The sequence below is a fragment of the Palaemon carinicauda genome, chromosome 1 (genome assembly GCF_036898095.1).
Source record: "Palaemon carinicauda isolate YSFRI2023 chromosome 1, ASM3689809v2, whole genome shotgun sequence".
Taxonomy (NCBI): domain Eukaryota; kingdom Metazoa; phylum Arthropoda; class Malacostraca; order Decapoda; family Palaemonidae; genus Palaemon; species Palaemon carinicauda.
Window position 1 is genome coordinate 267752112 of NC_090725.1, and position 16905 is coordinate 267769016.

The following is a 16905-nucleotide window of genomic DNA, read 5'->3' on the forward strand; positions in this document are numbered from 1 at the left end:
CCTCGTGGGCCTGTGCTTCTGATTCTTCGTTAGGCGGAGACAACCAGAAGAAATTACGACCTTCGGGTAACGATGCCTTCGGTTGGAGGCTTCCGGGTAAGTCACCCTTAAGGATGGATGTGGCCCTGGACCCCTGGCTCCCTGGCATGGAACGCTTTGAGTCGTTCCCGGCCCCCCTCACGGAAGTCCCCGAAGATTTCCTCCAGCTGTCGACCTCTGGCGTTCAACGCCTGAAGAAGTCCCCCGCAGTCTCCGCTACCGGCCGACATGCGATAAGCACAGTGTCGTCGGGTTCATCGGACGTTTATTCCTCGTCAGAGGAAGAAGTCAGGGTAAAACACCGTCGTCGGAGGGAGCGGTCCAGGAGCGAGCGTTCCCGTTCGAGGTCGCTCTCCCGGTATAGTAGCAAGCGCTCCCGCTTCCCAGGTCGTAAGTATAGGAGGAGTAGGTCTCCTGATGGCGCCTGGGTCTTTGTACCCCGGGACTCAAAGGTGCTTTGTTCTCCGGACCGCCGGTCCAGAGAGCGTTCGCCAAGGATGCCGTCCTCTAAACACAACCTTGACCCTCGCGACCTAGCTCGCAGGAAGGACCTTACAAGAAGGCATAAGTCCTCGAAGCCTCCGGTTCACCCCGCCCAGCGAGGGGAAACGCGCTTCTCGTCAGGCGGCCTGGCCGAACCAGCCCAGCTGGTGCGGCCTTCGGGTCGGAAGGAACGGTTCCCGCTGTCGGGTCAGCCCACGGGAACCGCGTCCTTGGCACCCAGAGCCCTAGGGCGGACGAGAGTCCTCGCTGAACCAGCGATGTCTGCGTTAACCCAGGCCCCTGGTGCGGACATACCCGCAGATGAGATCCAGTACCTCGGTAGGACGGCGCCCCTGGCACCAAGAGCTAGACGTCCAGTCGGCGTGCCCAGTAACCCAGCTCCCCGGCCCCAAGCCGAGACCTCGGCTGACGGAGGGGAGGGTTCACCGACAGAGGACTCCGCCTATAGGAGGGTGGTTGGCCTTATCAGAAGGCACCACAAAATCGAGGAACCTACGGCTACGTACGAGGATTACTGGAGGTCAAGCCTATTGAGAATCATGCAGACTCCTACCCAACCTAAGATGTCTCTAGCGCCTCCTCTAGCCCGAGATCTAGTCCTAGGGCAGGAGTATGTGGACAAGGTGGTGGCTAGTAATGCCGAAGCCCCCAAAACCCAGAGTTCCTCAAAATAGCTCCAGGGCCTCAGAACCCAAGGCAAGGTCTATGTGCCAGCGGGACGTCGCCCAGGCCCCTGTAAGGTGGAGTCGTCCATCGACATCCTGAGTCAGGGCGTCTCAGACGATAGAGCCTCTTCGGCCCCGGTCTGTTTCTCTCTAGCAGAAGCCTCCATGATGGAGGAAATGTCGAGAGATTTGGTGAACGTCTCCTCTTGGCTGGACTGGTGGGCTTCCACTTTGGTAGGGGTACAAGCCTCGTTCGACCCCGCGGACCCTGACCAGCAAGGCCTCCTGAGAGACCTTATTACCTCCGGGGGTAAAACTCTTAAGTTTTTAACTTATCAGTCGCTCGCTCTGACGGCTAACTGGGTACTCCGTAAGAGAGACACCGTACTGACGAAGGTGTCTCGGAAGGTACCAGACAGGGAAGCGCGGGCCATTCGGAGCTTACCCTTGTGGGGAGAGTCCTTGTTTCCCCTGAAGGTACTAGAGGCCATCATGGAGAAGGTCTCAAAGAAGGAGGAGTCTAGCATCCCCAGACCTACGCCTTCTAGGAGACCGCCCTACAAGAGGTCCATCTCGGATAGTGCCGCGACGTCCCAAGCCTCTCCCAGCACTACGAGGAGAGAGGCTCCCTCTTCCTCCTGGTCCGCAACGCCTCAGCCCCCCCCCCCCCCCCCCCCCCCCCCCCCCCCGCAGGGGAGCTCCAGAGCCCTCAAGCTCCTTCAGGTCGGGTTACTCCGCCTCTAGGAGAGGCAGATCAGGCCGCTCCTCCAGAAGAAGATAGAGTGGGAGGCCCCCTATCCCCGCCCAAGCCTCGGGTTGGGGGATGCCTCAGACTTCATTGGCAAGCATGGAAGGCTCAAGGAGCAGAGCCTTGGACAGTGTCCGTACTAAAGGAGGGCTACAGACTTCCGTTCTTAACAGAACCACCCCCTCTTATTCCGGCCAGCCGGACGGAATGGCTAGCTCCCAAAGACCCGTTAAAGAGGACCGCCCTTCAAGAGGAGGTATCCTCCATGTTAGAGAAGGGCGCCATGGAAGAAGTTCTTCTCCCAGGGTCAGGTTTCTACAGTCGCTTGTTCCTGGTAGAAAAAGCGACGGGGGGGTGGAGACCGGTTATAGATCTGTCGGCTCTCAACAAGTTCATCAAGAAGACTGACTTCAAAATGGACACTCCGAAGTCAGTCCTGCTGTCCTTGAGGGAGAAAGATTACATGATGACCATAGACCTCAAGGACGCATACTTCCAAATTCCGGTCCACCCCTCAAGTCGAAAGTTCCTCCGGGAGAAATGGGGTCCCCAGATCCTGCAATTCAGGACCCTTTGCTTCGGTCTGTCAACAGCGCCCCAGGTGTTCACGAGAGTCTTCACGACTGTCTCAGTGTGGGCTTACGAACGAGGCATTCGCCTCATCAGATACCTGGACGACTGGTTGCTTCTTTCCACCTCAAAGGTCCTCTTGGAGGAACAAGGGAGAAGACTCCTCAAGTTTTGCAAGGATCTGGGCATCGTAATCAACCCGAAGAAGTCAAATCTATCCCCATCCACCAGAATGAACTACTTGGGAATGACATTAGACACCATTCTGGGAAAAGCATTCCCTTCGGAGGACAGGATAAGAAACCTCATGCACATCATTCAGCCGTTCCTGTCAGAGCGCCCCAGGAGAGCGAAAGACTGGCAGAAGCTGATAGGTCACCTGGTCTCATTGGAGAAACTAGTTCCCCAAGGGAGGGTAAGGCTCAGATCCATACAATGGAACCTGAAGAACCTCTGGTGCCAACTGGACTCGCAACAAGTGCTAATCCCAGTCCTGCCAAACACGAAACCCTCCCTGGAATGGTGGCATTGCCGGTCGAACTCACTCAAGGGGATGCCCTTCGGGACCGATCCACCTGAGTTACTACTGTTCACAGATGCCTCCAACCAAGGATGGGGAGCCCATCTCCTCGACGAAAAAGCACGAGGGACCTGGTTGGACGGGGAGAAAGAACTCCACATCAATGTCCTGGAGTTGAAGGCAGTCCAGAAGGCTTGCCTACACTTCGCGAGTCTACTAAAGGGAAACACCGTGGCGTTGATGTGCGACAACGCCACGGTAGTGGCATACATAAAGAAACAGGGAGGCTTAAAATCGAAGGAGTTGTGCGATCTCACCATAGAAATTCTAGATTGGGCAGAAGAGAACCAAGTGGTGGTGTTAGCAAGGTTCATTCCCGGGAAGAAAAACGTTCTGGCCGACGGCCTCAGCAGAATGGGCCAGATAGTAGGGACAGAATGGTCCCTTCTTCCGGAAGTAGCCAAGCTCATCATCCAACGTTGGGGTTCCCCGGTGATGGACCTCTTTGCAACAAAACTCAATGCCCAACTCCCAGTCTATTGCTCTCCTGTGCCAGACCCGAAAGCAGCCTTAGAAGACGCCTTTCAGCACAAGTGGGACAATCTGGATGTGTACGCTTTTCCCCCTTTCACGTTGATAAGGCAAGTGCTCAACAGAGTAAGGACAGCCCGAAACCTAAAGATGACTTTGGTAGCGCCCTGGTGGCCGGAGAGAGAGTGGTTCGCGGACCTAAAAGACCTATCGAGTCAACCGCCGTGGCCTCTGCCCGACAGGTCAGACCTTCTACATCAGCCTCATTTTCTCAGGCTCCACGACAACCCACTCTCCCTACGTCTTCACGCCTGGAGACTATCGAGCGGCTCCTGAAGAAAGAAGGATATTCTTCTTCCACGGCTAAGAGAATGTCTCTATACCTGAGAAAGTCGTCAGCCGCGGTCTACCAGGCTAAGTGGGCCTCCTTCACGAAGTGGTGCTCTGAGAGGCACATTAAACCTCTTAAGGCCTCTGTCCCAGACATAGCAGATTTTCTGGTATTTCTTAGAGACAAGGTGGGAATGTCAATCCCAGCCATAAAAGGAGTTCGGGCCGCCTTAGGCCAAGTCTTCCTCCTGAAGGGCATCGACCTGGGGGCCTCGAGACATATAGCGATGCTTGTCAAGAGTTTCGAGCAGTCCTGCCCCCACAGGCGAGTAGGGTGCCCCAGTGGGACTTAGCCAAGGTCCTGAAGATGCTGTGTCGTCCCCCTTTTGAACCCTTGAAGGATATCGTGGACAGAGATCTCACCCTCAAGGCCGTCTTCTTGCTGGCCTTGGCGTCCGCTAAGAGAGTGGGAGAGATCCATGGTTTGTCATACGACGTTTCTCATTCGAAGGGGTGGAGAGAAGTATCCTTCAAGTTCGTGCCTTCTTTTGTGGCTAAGACTCAGAACCCAGCAGTCTGGGATCCGAAGTTCGAAGGTTTCTCAATTCCTGCCATCCCTAAGACGGGTAAGGCAGAAGATTTAAAATTATGCCCTGTACGAACAATTAGAAAATACCTGGAAAGAACAGCTCATCTCCGCCCAGGCATCAAGAGCCTCTTCGTATCCACAGGTATTAATAAGAAACAAGTTTCCAAGAACACCATTTCCTTCTGGTTGAGACAAGTTATTGCCAGAGCCTACAAGGAAGATGGCATAGCAGTGCCAGGCACCCCCCGACCTCATGACATCAGGGGCCTGAGCACCTCCTTAGCCTTTGAGAAAAACAAGGCAGTGGGTCAGATCCTGCGAGCAGGTACTTGGTCGAACCAGTCAACCTTTACTGCCCATTACCTCAAGGACTACTCGAGGAAGTCCTTAGACGGGTTCTCCATTGGAACAGTCATCTCCGCCCTCCAAGCGGTGTAACGGTAAAAGCCCCAGGCGCGATCAAGGCTAGCAACCGGTAGGCACAAGTGCGGTTTCCTACCTCCTACCCAGTTGCTTCCTTGCCTCTTCGGGGAGTACCGACTGATACCATTGGATAACACATTCTTCACGACTACGCTACTGGAAGGAACTTCAGAAGAAGTTTTTTAAAGGGTGAGTACTTAGACACTAACGTGAACTCTTGTGTAGTTACCCTCGCATCCGCTTGCTAGTAGGTCCCGTTATCCCTGGGCCTCTTGGCCTCCACGTCCCAGGTCAGGGGGTCAGAATAGCACTCCCGCCTCCTAAAGTGTAAGTCTCCTAAGAAAGTAGTTCGAGGTAAGTATTCGTGTTGGAACAAATCAAAAATTTTAAGTAATTTTTATTTTTCCTAACATACTTACCGAGAACTACTTTCGGGTAATGGCCCTCCCTTCCTTCCCCGAGTGCCTCTCTTCCCTTGCTAGCATTGTGCTAATCCAATAGAACTTACTGATGAAGCTGACCCGGCCGGGCATCGACCTACGATAAGCCTACCCTCGGGGCACATTCCTTAATGCCGGGGGTAGGCCTCCTTAGAAAGCGGGGTGGGGGGTAATCTACACAAAACTCTGGTTGGTAGAGAGGAGGTTACCAGTAACTCCTAAGAAAGTAGTTCTCGGTAAGTATGTTAGGAAAAATAAAAATTACTTAAAATTTTTGATTTTTTATATGAGGTAGGTACATCCATCTTTGACTGATACTGTAAACTCATTGAAATGCAATGCCTTCCACTTGTTCCCTACCCCCACAATACAGTATATTACTTATGTTTACAACATTGACATCGCTATATTACATATTTCACTTCATTTCAACAGCAATTACATTATATCCATTGCACAACATGAAGGTTTATAGATTAAATGTAATCACAATACTGAGTAAAAAGTAAGCTGCATGTTTGTTTGTAAAGGCTCATTCAAAATTACTGGAATTCATATACATATGCTCAGAGATATTAAAAGAGTTGAAATATGATTGAAATTTTTTTAATGAAATTAGTTGTAAGACCAGTAGGAGGATGCCTGAAGTGCAGGGCTATTTACACATAACCCCCAGAAGTCCTGACGCTATTGCAAAGTGACAGTGTTTACTAGTGCTGGTGTGAGTTGGGTGGTCGATAACCCTGCTATTCCTCTCCTGCTAACCAGCAGAGGGTATTTATACCTTGCAAAATCTTAATGGCTGGTTTTCAGTTAGTGCCGAAATAATACTGATATGTAAAGACCATAAGATTTGTATAGGATAAATACAAATTCCAAATTTGTCAATATGCGGCCTGCTCATGTGGAGACGGATCCTCAGCGACTGCCTTGAAGGCAGAGTACACTCTTGCATGTAGCAAAACTGGGAGAACTTCCTTTTTAGCAGGAAGTTCTGCTTCTCTCGTGGCCTTGCTTAGGGCTTATTGGTTCTCCATCGAAGGATAGTGTGGTAGAGGAGTTGGTTTGGGGGGGCTCAGCAGGAGATTGTTTTTGCTCCTGCTGGAAATGGCTACTCCTCAGTCTCGTGCCCCCAGGACCTTCTGCTTCCTTTCAGGTTTCCCTCTTAATGAGAGAATGCCTTGATGAAGTCATTGAGCTTCAGCACGGCATTTCATTCCCGTGCTGAATCTTGGTGACGGGCAAGAGGGCTCTCGAACTTCGGGAAATTGCTCCCCCAGTTCGAATCTAAATTTCTCTCTTTCATCTTTTTCTTCTGCTTAATATTACTTCGACCTTCTCCTAATTTTATCAAATTTCCTTTCTTTCATCTTGCTGTCCTATCTCTATGATTATTATTTTTCTTAGTTATATATATATATGTAGATGTATGCATATATATATATTTATTTATTTTATTTGTTCATTTATTTTTTTATCTATTTTTTTTCTATTTTATTTAAATGGCGTGGATATTTCCACATTCGTTATTACTGCCTGCTTAGATGAATGGGAGAAGGGATCACGGTTGGGAGGTATTCGCATTCAAAGCTATATATGAGAGTATTGGATGATCTCAGCCATCCCAAAGATGGTTTGGACCTTTTTGGCGGAACTACTCTCAAGGGTTGGGTCATCGGAATCCAGGGGGATCCAATCCTTGAGGTGGGACTCTTGGCTTTTGGCCGGAAGCCCATCATTACAGATATGGGGAGGATGATTCCATATTACTTTGGTCTCAGTCCTAACAGGCGGGTTTAGCTTACACCTGTGCCTCTATATCTGTTTTGATGCTATCCTTCGGGTAGGGTATGGAGTGGACCATCGGGGAAATATACTCTCATTGTGCCGATAGTGGCGAATGCAAATTTCCTTTCCAACGTATGATACTTTCTTATAATTCTCAAGCAGGTACCCCAACAAAACAACAAAAAACCTGAAAATCCCTCCCTTAAATATGGACCCTTCAAATACTGACTCCCCATCCCCTGGATTTGCTGACTCCCCCCCGGCACTGTTGACGACTTCTGCTACTGAAATTAAGGAAAACTCTGTTGACGACCTTCGAACTAAAAAGGACCACTCTACTGATGTTAAAAAATCTAGCAATTTGGGTAACACAGGGAAACTACGATTCCTTCATGTTTCCCAAATCCCATTAGAGACAAATTATGATGATATATATAGAGCATTTGAGTGCTATGGATTGATAAAGGAAATACGGATGCGACTTGGAGATGAAAAATGGGACTCTTGGATATCTTTTGAAAGTCATGATGAAGCGTTTAATGCCATAAGTAATATTAGTAGTATCAAAATTAACGAATTGAACATCATGGGAGCTCTTTGTGATAAGGTCCCAAAGGAATTGGATGTGTACAAACCTGCTGATTGGTTTGAAAAAGATAGAAATGTACCCATGCCTTCACAGAGAAAACCCAAACCACCTATGTGGCTCTTAGCTGAACCTAAAGGGATAATAGGGAATTATTTTAAGATATGTAAGTTTATCCAAAAAAAAGTAGGAACCATAGCACCTGGAGATATATCTCGTTTTGGGAAGAACAGTTATCTCATCCATGCCAAATCTTCGACTCAGTCTGCAATACTGTCTAACTTACAGACAGGCAGTGATGAAATTACATTGGAAATGAAACCTCATCTTAATTTTAGTTATGGAAGGGGAGTGGTCTTTAATAAGGACCTATACGAATTTACAGAGGAAGAGATACTTTCTATGTGTCCATTAAATGTATGGAAAGTGCATAAGGTTCCTGGAACTTCAATGATTATACTTACTTTCCAGGATGCTGATGTACCTTTCCATATTTTTATTGAAAATGAAAGGATTAAAGTTCGACCTTTCAAACAAAAGCCCCTGCAATGTTTTAATTGTTTTAAATTTGGACACCCATCCAAAGTTTGCAAAAATGGAAAAATGTGTGGTATTTGCTCCAAAACTTATCATGGAGAATGTACACTTGAGGCCAGGTGTTCAAATTGCAATTTGAATCGTAAATCAACTGATAGGATATGCGAACTGTATAAGTTGGAGGAAGCTGCCCTAAACAAATCAAGTTTAGAACACATAAGTGTGGGACATGCAAAAAGAATGTTGAATAAATCAACCAGCTATGCAAAGGCCTTAAAATCAAAGGTAAATTTACCACAGGAGACAGCAACCCCACCTAGCACTGCCAGTAATTCTAAGAAAAGAAATACAACCTCTGATGATAAAGTACTGCATGACAAAGTAATCGTATTGCCTTCTGAGGCTTTGCCACAGCGTATTAAAAATGGGTCATTGCCCATTTCTGTACAGCCTTCGTCCCCCATTACTAACATTAGTACTAACCTCTCCCAGGCCATGTCCTTGCCTGATTTGATGGAGATGCCACCTGACACTAAGTTACCAAGTGCACCTGTATTGGGGAAGGTGCAAAAACCTGGTAGCTCAAAACCTACTAATCGGAAAAGAGAGAGACCTCCATCTCTCTCACCCCCTTCCATAAGAAATATCAAAATTACGACGTCAAATAAATATGATGATTTGTCTGTTGATATTTCTGATCTGGAAGTCAATTTAAATAAATCGGAAATTCAAGTGGAGGTCCACCAACCTCCTCAACAATCAGATCAAAAAGACAAAAAGGAAATCATAAATTCTAAACCCAATCTATCAAGACCTTCTTTAATAAAACCACCTAAAAATAGTGTTAGATCAAAAACTGCTAATGGGAAGACTCCATCCAAGGGGTCTACCAAATTATAAACCATAGTTTTTTCCTCCATTTTGCAATGGAATTGTCAGGGTTTAAGGGCCAAATATGAAGAACTTAAGCTCCTTATTCATGAGCATTCCCCCATAATTATTTGTCTACAGGAGAGCAAACTTGATCATAATACCCCATGTCCTCGCGAATACATTAGTTATAGGACACCATATGATCACCAAGTGGGGAGCCATGGTGGAAGTCTCATATACGTTCGTCGAGATGTTCCCCAAGTTTCTCTGTCTATTCGTACACCTCTGCAGGCAGTGGTTGTACAGATCGACATAGGGCGAAAATATACAATTTGTTCTCTGTACTTGCCTCCAAATGATAACATTTTGTATGACAACTTAGTGGAGGTGATTCAACAACTCCCTCAACCTTTTCTTTTACTTGGAGATTTGAATGGTAGACATCCTTTGTGGGGTGATGTTTTAGCAAACACGAGGGGAAATATCATATCATCAATTGTGGAAAATGAAGATGTGGGACTCCTTAATACAGGAGAGCCCACACACTTTCATGTCCAGACAGGTACCTTGTCATGTATTGACCTAGCAATCGTAAGCTCTAATTGCCTAATAGACTTCGATTGGAGAACATTAGATGATTGGCATACTAGTGATCACGCACCAATCATTATAAACACCAACAATGGTCCACCTTTACAGGGATCGCCACGATGGAATCTTGACAAGGCGGACTGGGGTAAATTTCGTGAGCTAAGCAAAATTGAGGGGGATGCAGGACAAGTTGAAAATATCGATGATGCCATAGACTTACTGAATGGAACTCTCCATACAGCAGGAGTCAATTCAATTCCAAAAACAACAGGGTTATTCAAACGACGACCAGTCCCGTGGTGGTCTTCAGAACTAACTGCCCTGCACAGAGCCACAAGAAGATCTTTAACACAATTGCGTAGACGCAGAACTGATGAGAATTTAATTATGTACAAGAAATGTAGAGCACAGTTCCGTCGTGCCATGAAAGAAGCAAGGCGCCAGTCATGGATGTCTTTTGTTTCCTCCATTAACAGTAGAACACCACCATCTTCTGTGTGGAGGAAAGTAAAAAAGATAGCTGGCAAATTCACCCCCAACCCACCACCAGTGTTGAAGGTGAATGGCCAGTATGTAACTGAAGCAAAGGAAGTTAGCAATGCCCTGGCTAATCATTTTTCAAATGTATCCAGCAAGTGTGAAGGAGCCCCTGGTCACCAATATAGGAGCGCTGAAGAAAAGAAAATTTTAAATTTTGCAACAAGAAGGGAAGAGTCGTATAATTCTCCTTTCACTGAAAGAGAATTTGATTCCGCACTTGCTCATTGCAACGATACAGCCCCTGGACCCGATGGAATTCCATATGCAATGATTAAACATGTACATTTTAATACAAAGCTATTTATTTTAAGTATTATTAATAGAATATGGCATGATCATAGTTACCCAAGTGTTTGGGAACTAGCCATTATTTTAGCCTTTTTAAAACCCGGTAAAGACAAGTTTTTAGCAGCAAACTATCGTCCTATTGCATTGACATCTTGTTTATGTAAAATCATGGAGAAGATGGTCAATGCAAGGCTGATATGGTACCTTGAAAAGAAAGGTATTTTATCACCGATTCAATGTGGATTCCGAAAAATGCACTCAACGACTGATGTGTTGATACGACTAGAGTCTTCTATTTGTGAAGCCTTTGCTTCCAAACAGCACCATGTTACAGTATTTTTTGACCTTGAAAAGGCATATGATACCACATGGAGATATGGTATACTTAAAACCATTCATGAATTGGGATTGAGAGGAGAGCTGCCACTATTTATTCAGGCATTTCTTTCACGTAGAGTTTTTCAAGTGAGAGTTGGGGAAACACTATCTGAGAGTAAGTGCCAGGAAGAAGGAGTTCCTCAGGGTAGTGTGCTGAGTGTAACCCTTTTTGCACTAGCAATTAATGGGATATCCAAAGCCATTCCCCAGGATGTTCTCTCAACATTATTTGTGGATGATCTCTCAATATCATTTGCTGGCACTAGAATGGCAATGGTTGAGAGAAAAATCCAACACTCTATTGATAAAATTATCCAGTGGGCTGACATGAATGGATTTAAGTTCTCGACAAGTAAAACTACCGTTGTCCATTTTTGTCGTATCCGGGGAGTACATCCAGACCCGGATATATACATTAAAGGTCAACGGATACCATGTGCAAGAGAAGCTAAATTTTTAGGTTTGATATTTGATTGTAGGCTGACATGGGTTTCTCACTTAAAAGCATTAAAAGCTAAATGTGTTGAAGCTCTGAATATCTTAAAAGTATTGTCCCATACATCGTGGGGGGCAGACCGCAATACTATTTTAAAATTATACAAGGCCTTGATTTTTTCCAAAATTAGTTATGGTTGTGAGGTATATTCTTCAGCCACCCCAAGCCGGTTAAAAATATTAGACTCGATACATCATGCAGGTATTAGATTGTCTACTGGAGCTTTTAAAACCTCGCCTATCCCAAGTCTCCTTGTTGATGCTGGAGAGTTACCTCTAGACCTATACCGAATGTCTTCCATTCTTCGGTATTGGTTTAGATTGCAAAGACTCCCTAACTCTCTCGCCTTTCAGACTGCAAGCCTTGTAAGACACGCATCATACTTTGAGTTGCACCCAAAATCTCCTCAACCTTATGGCTTTCGGGTGAAACGATTATTAAATAGTCTGGATTTAATTAGAAATAAGGTACTTCCATTCAAGGTATCACCAACGCCTCCATGGAAGTTACCAGAGATATCTTTTTGTAAATATTTTATTGGAGATAAGAAGAATATGTCAGACCTAGAAGCCAGGTCTCTTTTTAATGAACATGTTAGAGAACATAGAGGATCAACTTTTATCTATACTGATGGCTCCAAATCTGATGCTGGCGTTGGATTTGGAGTACATAGTAATGGTTTTAATTGTAGAGGTGCACTTCCTCTGACCGCTTCCATATTTACTGCCGAACTGTATGGCATATTAACCGCTATTGAGAAAATAGCGTTGGAGAAGGAGGGTAATTTTACAATTTTTAGTGATGCAAGGAGTGTCCTTCAAGCTATGGAAGTTTTTAATTCTAATAACCCTTTAGTTTTAAAGATTTTAGAATGGCTTTTTATAATTGGACGGAGAGGTATAACAGTTCAATTTTGTTGGGTTCCAGCACATGTAGGTGTGTCTGGGAATGAGAAGGCAGATTCACTGGCTAAGGAGGCTGCATCAGAGTTGCTGCCAAGAAGGTATCCCATTCCCTGTGATGATTTCTTACCTGACATCAAGAAATTGGTTTGCAATAAATGGCAACAGCAATGGGATAGTCAAGATGGCAATAAAATGCGAGAGATAACAAATGACATATCTCCTTGGAGGTATAATATGATGCCCCGAAAATGGGAGACGTCTCTTTGTCGTCTCCGTATTGGTCACACTCGGTTTACACATGAGTTTTTGCTGAAGGGCCAACACCAACCATATTGTGACGACTGTGTAGTACCTCTAACAGTAAGGCATTTGTTGACCGAATGCCCCAATTATAACAACTTGCGGAATAGATATTTGTTTGAGGCTCGAGGTGAGGGTGGCAGGTTCATCCTTGCCAAGATTCTTGGAAATGATGTGTCCTACCATGCAAGTGGCATTTTTAGATTTATTTCAGAAGCAGGTCTTCTGAAAAATATTTAACTTTTATTACATTCAACTTTTATGATTTTAATTGAATACTCTTTTATTTTTTATTTTATTTTATCTTTTATTTTTGTATACATAAATTAAATGTTACCGGCGTCAATGACCTCAGATGTCAGGATGCCTGAAAACTTTGAATCAATCAATCAATCCTTTCAGGTTCTCTCCCATCCGAGGACTGCAGGGTGTAGCTCACGAGAGCAGCCCCCTGTGTGTTCTCTGTCCATGGAGAACGTGCACACTAAATCCCCTCAGCAAAGGAGCAGGCTTGCCTGTTTCCCTTCTGAGTTTGCCGACCGTTAGTGCTGGTAGACTCTCGCTGGTGTGAGTTGACGTCCTCATCAGGTAGTTCAAAAGCGCCAACACGCTTCGTCACCAGATTACTTAAGGAGCTGTACTCTCCGGAGATCGTGATGTGGTAATGTCTGTGACTGGTGAACACCAGACTGGGGTTCAAGTCCTGTTCAAGCTCGTTAATTCCTTTGGTCTCTGCAACTTCACCATCCTTGTGACCTAAGGATTTTGGGGAGCCTTTAGGTCTAGCTGCTGAGTCATCAGTAGCCATTGCTTGGCCTTCCTAGGTCCTAGCTTGGGTGGATAGGGTGCTGATCATGTTTATATGTGGTCAGTGTCTAGTGCATTGTCCGGCTTGATAAGGCAATGTTACTGACCCTTGCCTCTGCCATTCTTGAGCAGCCTTTGAATCTTTAAAACCCTGATGTTCACTGATGCTTCAAGGGAAGGATTTGGATGCTCACCTGCTACAGCACATGGCCTTCACGCTTTGATCCGAATCTGATTGGCAATACCACATAAACCTGAAGTTGAGAATGACTTTTTCACGTTCCACATTTTCAGCAGCTCCTTTCAGGTGACTCAGTGGTGTTGATGAGCGACAACACTACCATAGTGTCATATTTTAACAAACAAGAAGGTAGTTTTTCATGGTAGCTTTGAATGGTAGCCACCATCGAAATTGCAATATATGGAAGACAATGTGATATCCCTGTCAGCCTGGTTCATACCAGACAAAAGGAACATCATCGCAGACAATCTAAGCATGAAGACTCAAGATTGGTCTGTTGATCCGCAGATAGCGAACATGTTAATGACTTTATGTGGTTTGCCAATGATAGACCTGTTTGCGACATCACTCAACCAAAAACTTCCAATGTACTACTCACATTCCAGGATGCCTTCCAACATTTATGGGGAAACATGGATGTGCATGCGTTTCCCCCTAGTTGCTTCCTGAGGAAAGTCCTCAACGGTATGAGATCCTCCAACATTCTGTCCTTGACCTTGGTAGCTCCATTACAGCGGTTCCAGGGGGCTGCAACCAAACACCTAAATTTTCTACAGCTCATTCGCATCCATACGGCTTCACACTTGGAGATTATTCAGCATCTCCTCACCCAGATACCTCAGGTTTTCGGCCTCAGTATACCAAGCAAAGTGGGCTATCTTCTTTGGTTGGTGTTCTGGAAGGATTATCCGTACTTGAAGCTACTATACCCCTCATTGCCTAAATTTTGCTGTATCTCCAAGAGAAAAAACTACTCGTCAGCGGTGAAAGGTTATTGCTTGGCTTGAAGCCAGATTTTTAAGCTGAAAGGAGTTGGTATTTCCTCTTAGTTAGAACTGTCATTGCTCGTATGGAGTTTTGAAGTGAGACCACCTTCGTGGAATGTGACAAATATTCTCTGTTCCCTGAAAGGGGAGGCCCTTATAATCCACCTAATCTGGATTCAGATTGCAATCTAACCCTAAAAGCAGTCTTTTTGGTTGCTTTGTCCTCTGCCAAGAGGGTCAGCGAGCTGCATGGTCTTTCCTACGGCATCGTTTATTCAAGGAATTGAAGGCAGGTTTCGTTCAGCTTTGTCCATGATTTTGTTGCTAAGACTCTGAATCCTTTCAAGTTTAGAGTCTTTGGAAGATAAGTGATGATCTTGATTGGCTGCTTTAGTGTCCTGTGAGAGGGCTAAGGCACCATCTCAAATGTATACTAGGAGCTCGTCCCCAAGTAAACCATCCATTTGTTAGTATTGGTAGGGTAAAGAGGAAGGTGTTGAAGAACTCAAATTTCTTTTGGATTAGACAGGTCATCAACTGGGCTGTCCATCCTCCTCCTCCACTATGGAGTGCACAATCCAGAGCTCATGATGTCAGAGGCATCAATGTGTCCCTGGCATTCAGAGAGAACCTTTCTGTGACACAGGTGTTACAAGCAATAGTTTGGAATCCTCAATTCATCTTCATGGCCCAATAACTGCAGGACATAACTCACAGGTGCCCAGACACATTCACTCGGGGTACTGTGCAGCTGTTTAGTACGTGGTTTAGCTACCGTTGTTCCTCTCACAGGACTATTAGCAGTTGATCGAGGACATATGTTATGGTTTTAGTCTGGGATGAATGTAAAGAATGACTTTCCATTTCTTTTATTTTTCTTCCCCTCTCTTTGGGCACAGTATTGAGACCCTGTCAGCTGGACTCAATATAACTGCAGATAAGCCTCATGTAGCGTGTAGCTGTCCTTTGTATTTTATAGAAATGTCCCCAAATTCCTTTGGTGTGTCTGGGTAACCCACTGTGTATAATAGTATTTGCAAATCTTTTGCTTATAATTTGCCTTAGGCACTGTCATAAGTGTTCTTACACTTGCTGACTGCTAGTGTATGGGCCTTTCACCCGCTGCCATTGTCAAGCCACTAGTTAATGAGGTGTCAGGAGTCTCACTCTCAATGCATCATTGTGCTTTAAAGCAGAAATCCCTGGTAAAAGGTTCCAGCCAGTTGCAGAGGGGATTTCCACCCTCCTAAGGATAAGTCTTCTATATAAAGAACAAGGTTTTGTAATCGTATAGGAAAAATTGCAAATTTGGGAGTAGGTTGTATTTTTCCTAGCTATACAGATCTGAGTTCTTTAAACAAATTTACCCACCATCACCTAATGTACTCCCGGAAGTCCTGCCTACAGTCAAATTGTTGTTTTTGTGAGTGAGAGAGTGGGTCGTTGTTTCCCTGGTACTGACTGGGAACTACCCAAGCAGTTGTTGAGACTTGGTTGAAAATTTTATAGCTGTATTCCAGCTTTGCTCTTACCATTAATCCTATGCAAAGAACTCAGGTTTTTGTAGTCAGAAAAAGTGCAAATTTCTTCCAAATTTGTCATGTTCAGGATTTAATTGTAAAATCTCAAAAACTTGCTGTGTCAGTCATGTAATATACAGATGAAATTTTTTAGACTCTACATGTAATTTGATTCTTAGTTATCTAAATTCTCTGATATTGAAATACCTGTAATCCAAAATTGTATTCTGAGACTAATCTCATTATTAGTTATCCCAATTTCTCAGATCTTGAATAAACTTTAAAAAATAGCCATTTTATTGACTGCATAATCCGGATGCATATCAGTATGAACCTTAAACCCATGTCATACAGTACTTTGTTATTGACTTTATTTTATGTGCTGTAGTAACTGAGTTATAGTTTTTTTAGAGAAGAGATAAAAGTTTCATAGTTCTTCATAGGTTGTGACATTTAAAAACTTTATCTTTCCTAGAATAATTTTAAATACCCTGAAAAATCAAACTTTAATATATGTAATTTACAGTGCCATGGGCTGCTGGAATGAGTTACCGCGCAAGTCTTATAGCCTTCCTCATCGCTACAAGCCTCATATTATGGGTGGATGGCGTGGATTAGGAGGAATGGGAAGAGATTGCACCATGAGCCCTTCTGTCTCTCCTCCTTCTCCTTCAGAGTTCAAGCAACAGTTTACTCTCATGCGTCAGTGGTTCAACAGCTTCACAGACGAGCAGAAAAATCTAGTTTTATCAGAACTTTTGGTAAGGCATGTTTAGTTTTTCTTTTAATTCTAAGGATAGTTAAACAAAAAGTATTTACATGTATGTGAATTTTCTTCAGAAATGGCTTGACCGTATTATAACTATGTTCTTAAAATGTCAGCTCCAATTATTGGGCCCCTTTTTTCTAAATAGTTTGTAGACTATACA

General features: G+C 44.8%; 1 protein-coding gene across 3 annotated transcripts in view; it reads left to right on the forward strand.

The window, feature by feature from the left end:
- The window catches only part of LOC137644650 (F-box/WD repeat-containing protein 7-like), a 187884-nt gene that overhangs the window by 57339 nt on the left and 113640 nt on the right, over positions 1–16905 (forward strand). For all 3 annotated transcript variants that reach the window (XM_068377604.1, XM_068377617.1, XM_068377610.1), the window contains one exon: positions 16503–16737. In XM_068377604.1, the coding sequence (XP_068233705.1) occupies positions 16503–16737 (235 nt within the window). The remainder of the gene's footprint in view (positions 1–16502; positions 16738–16905) is intronic.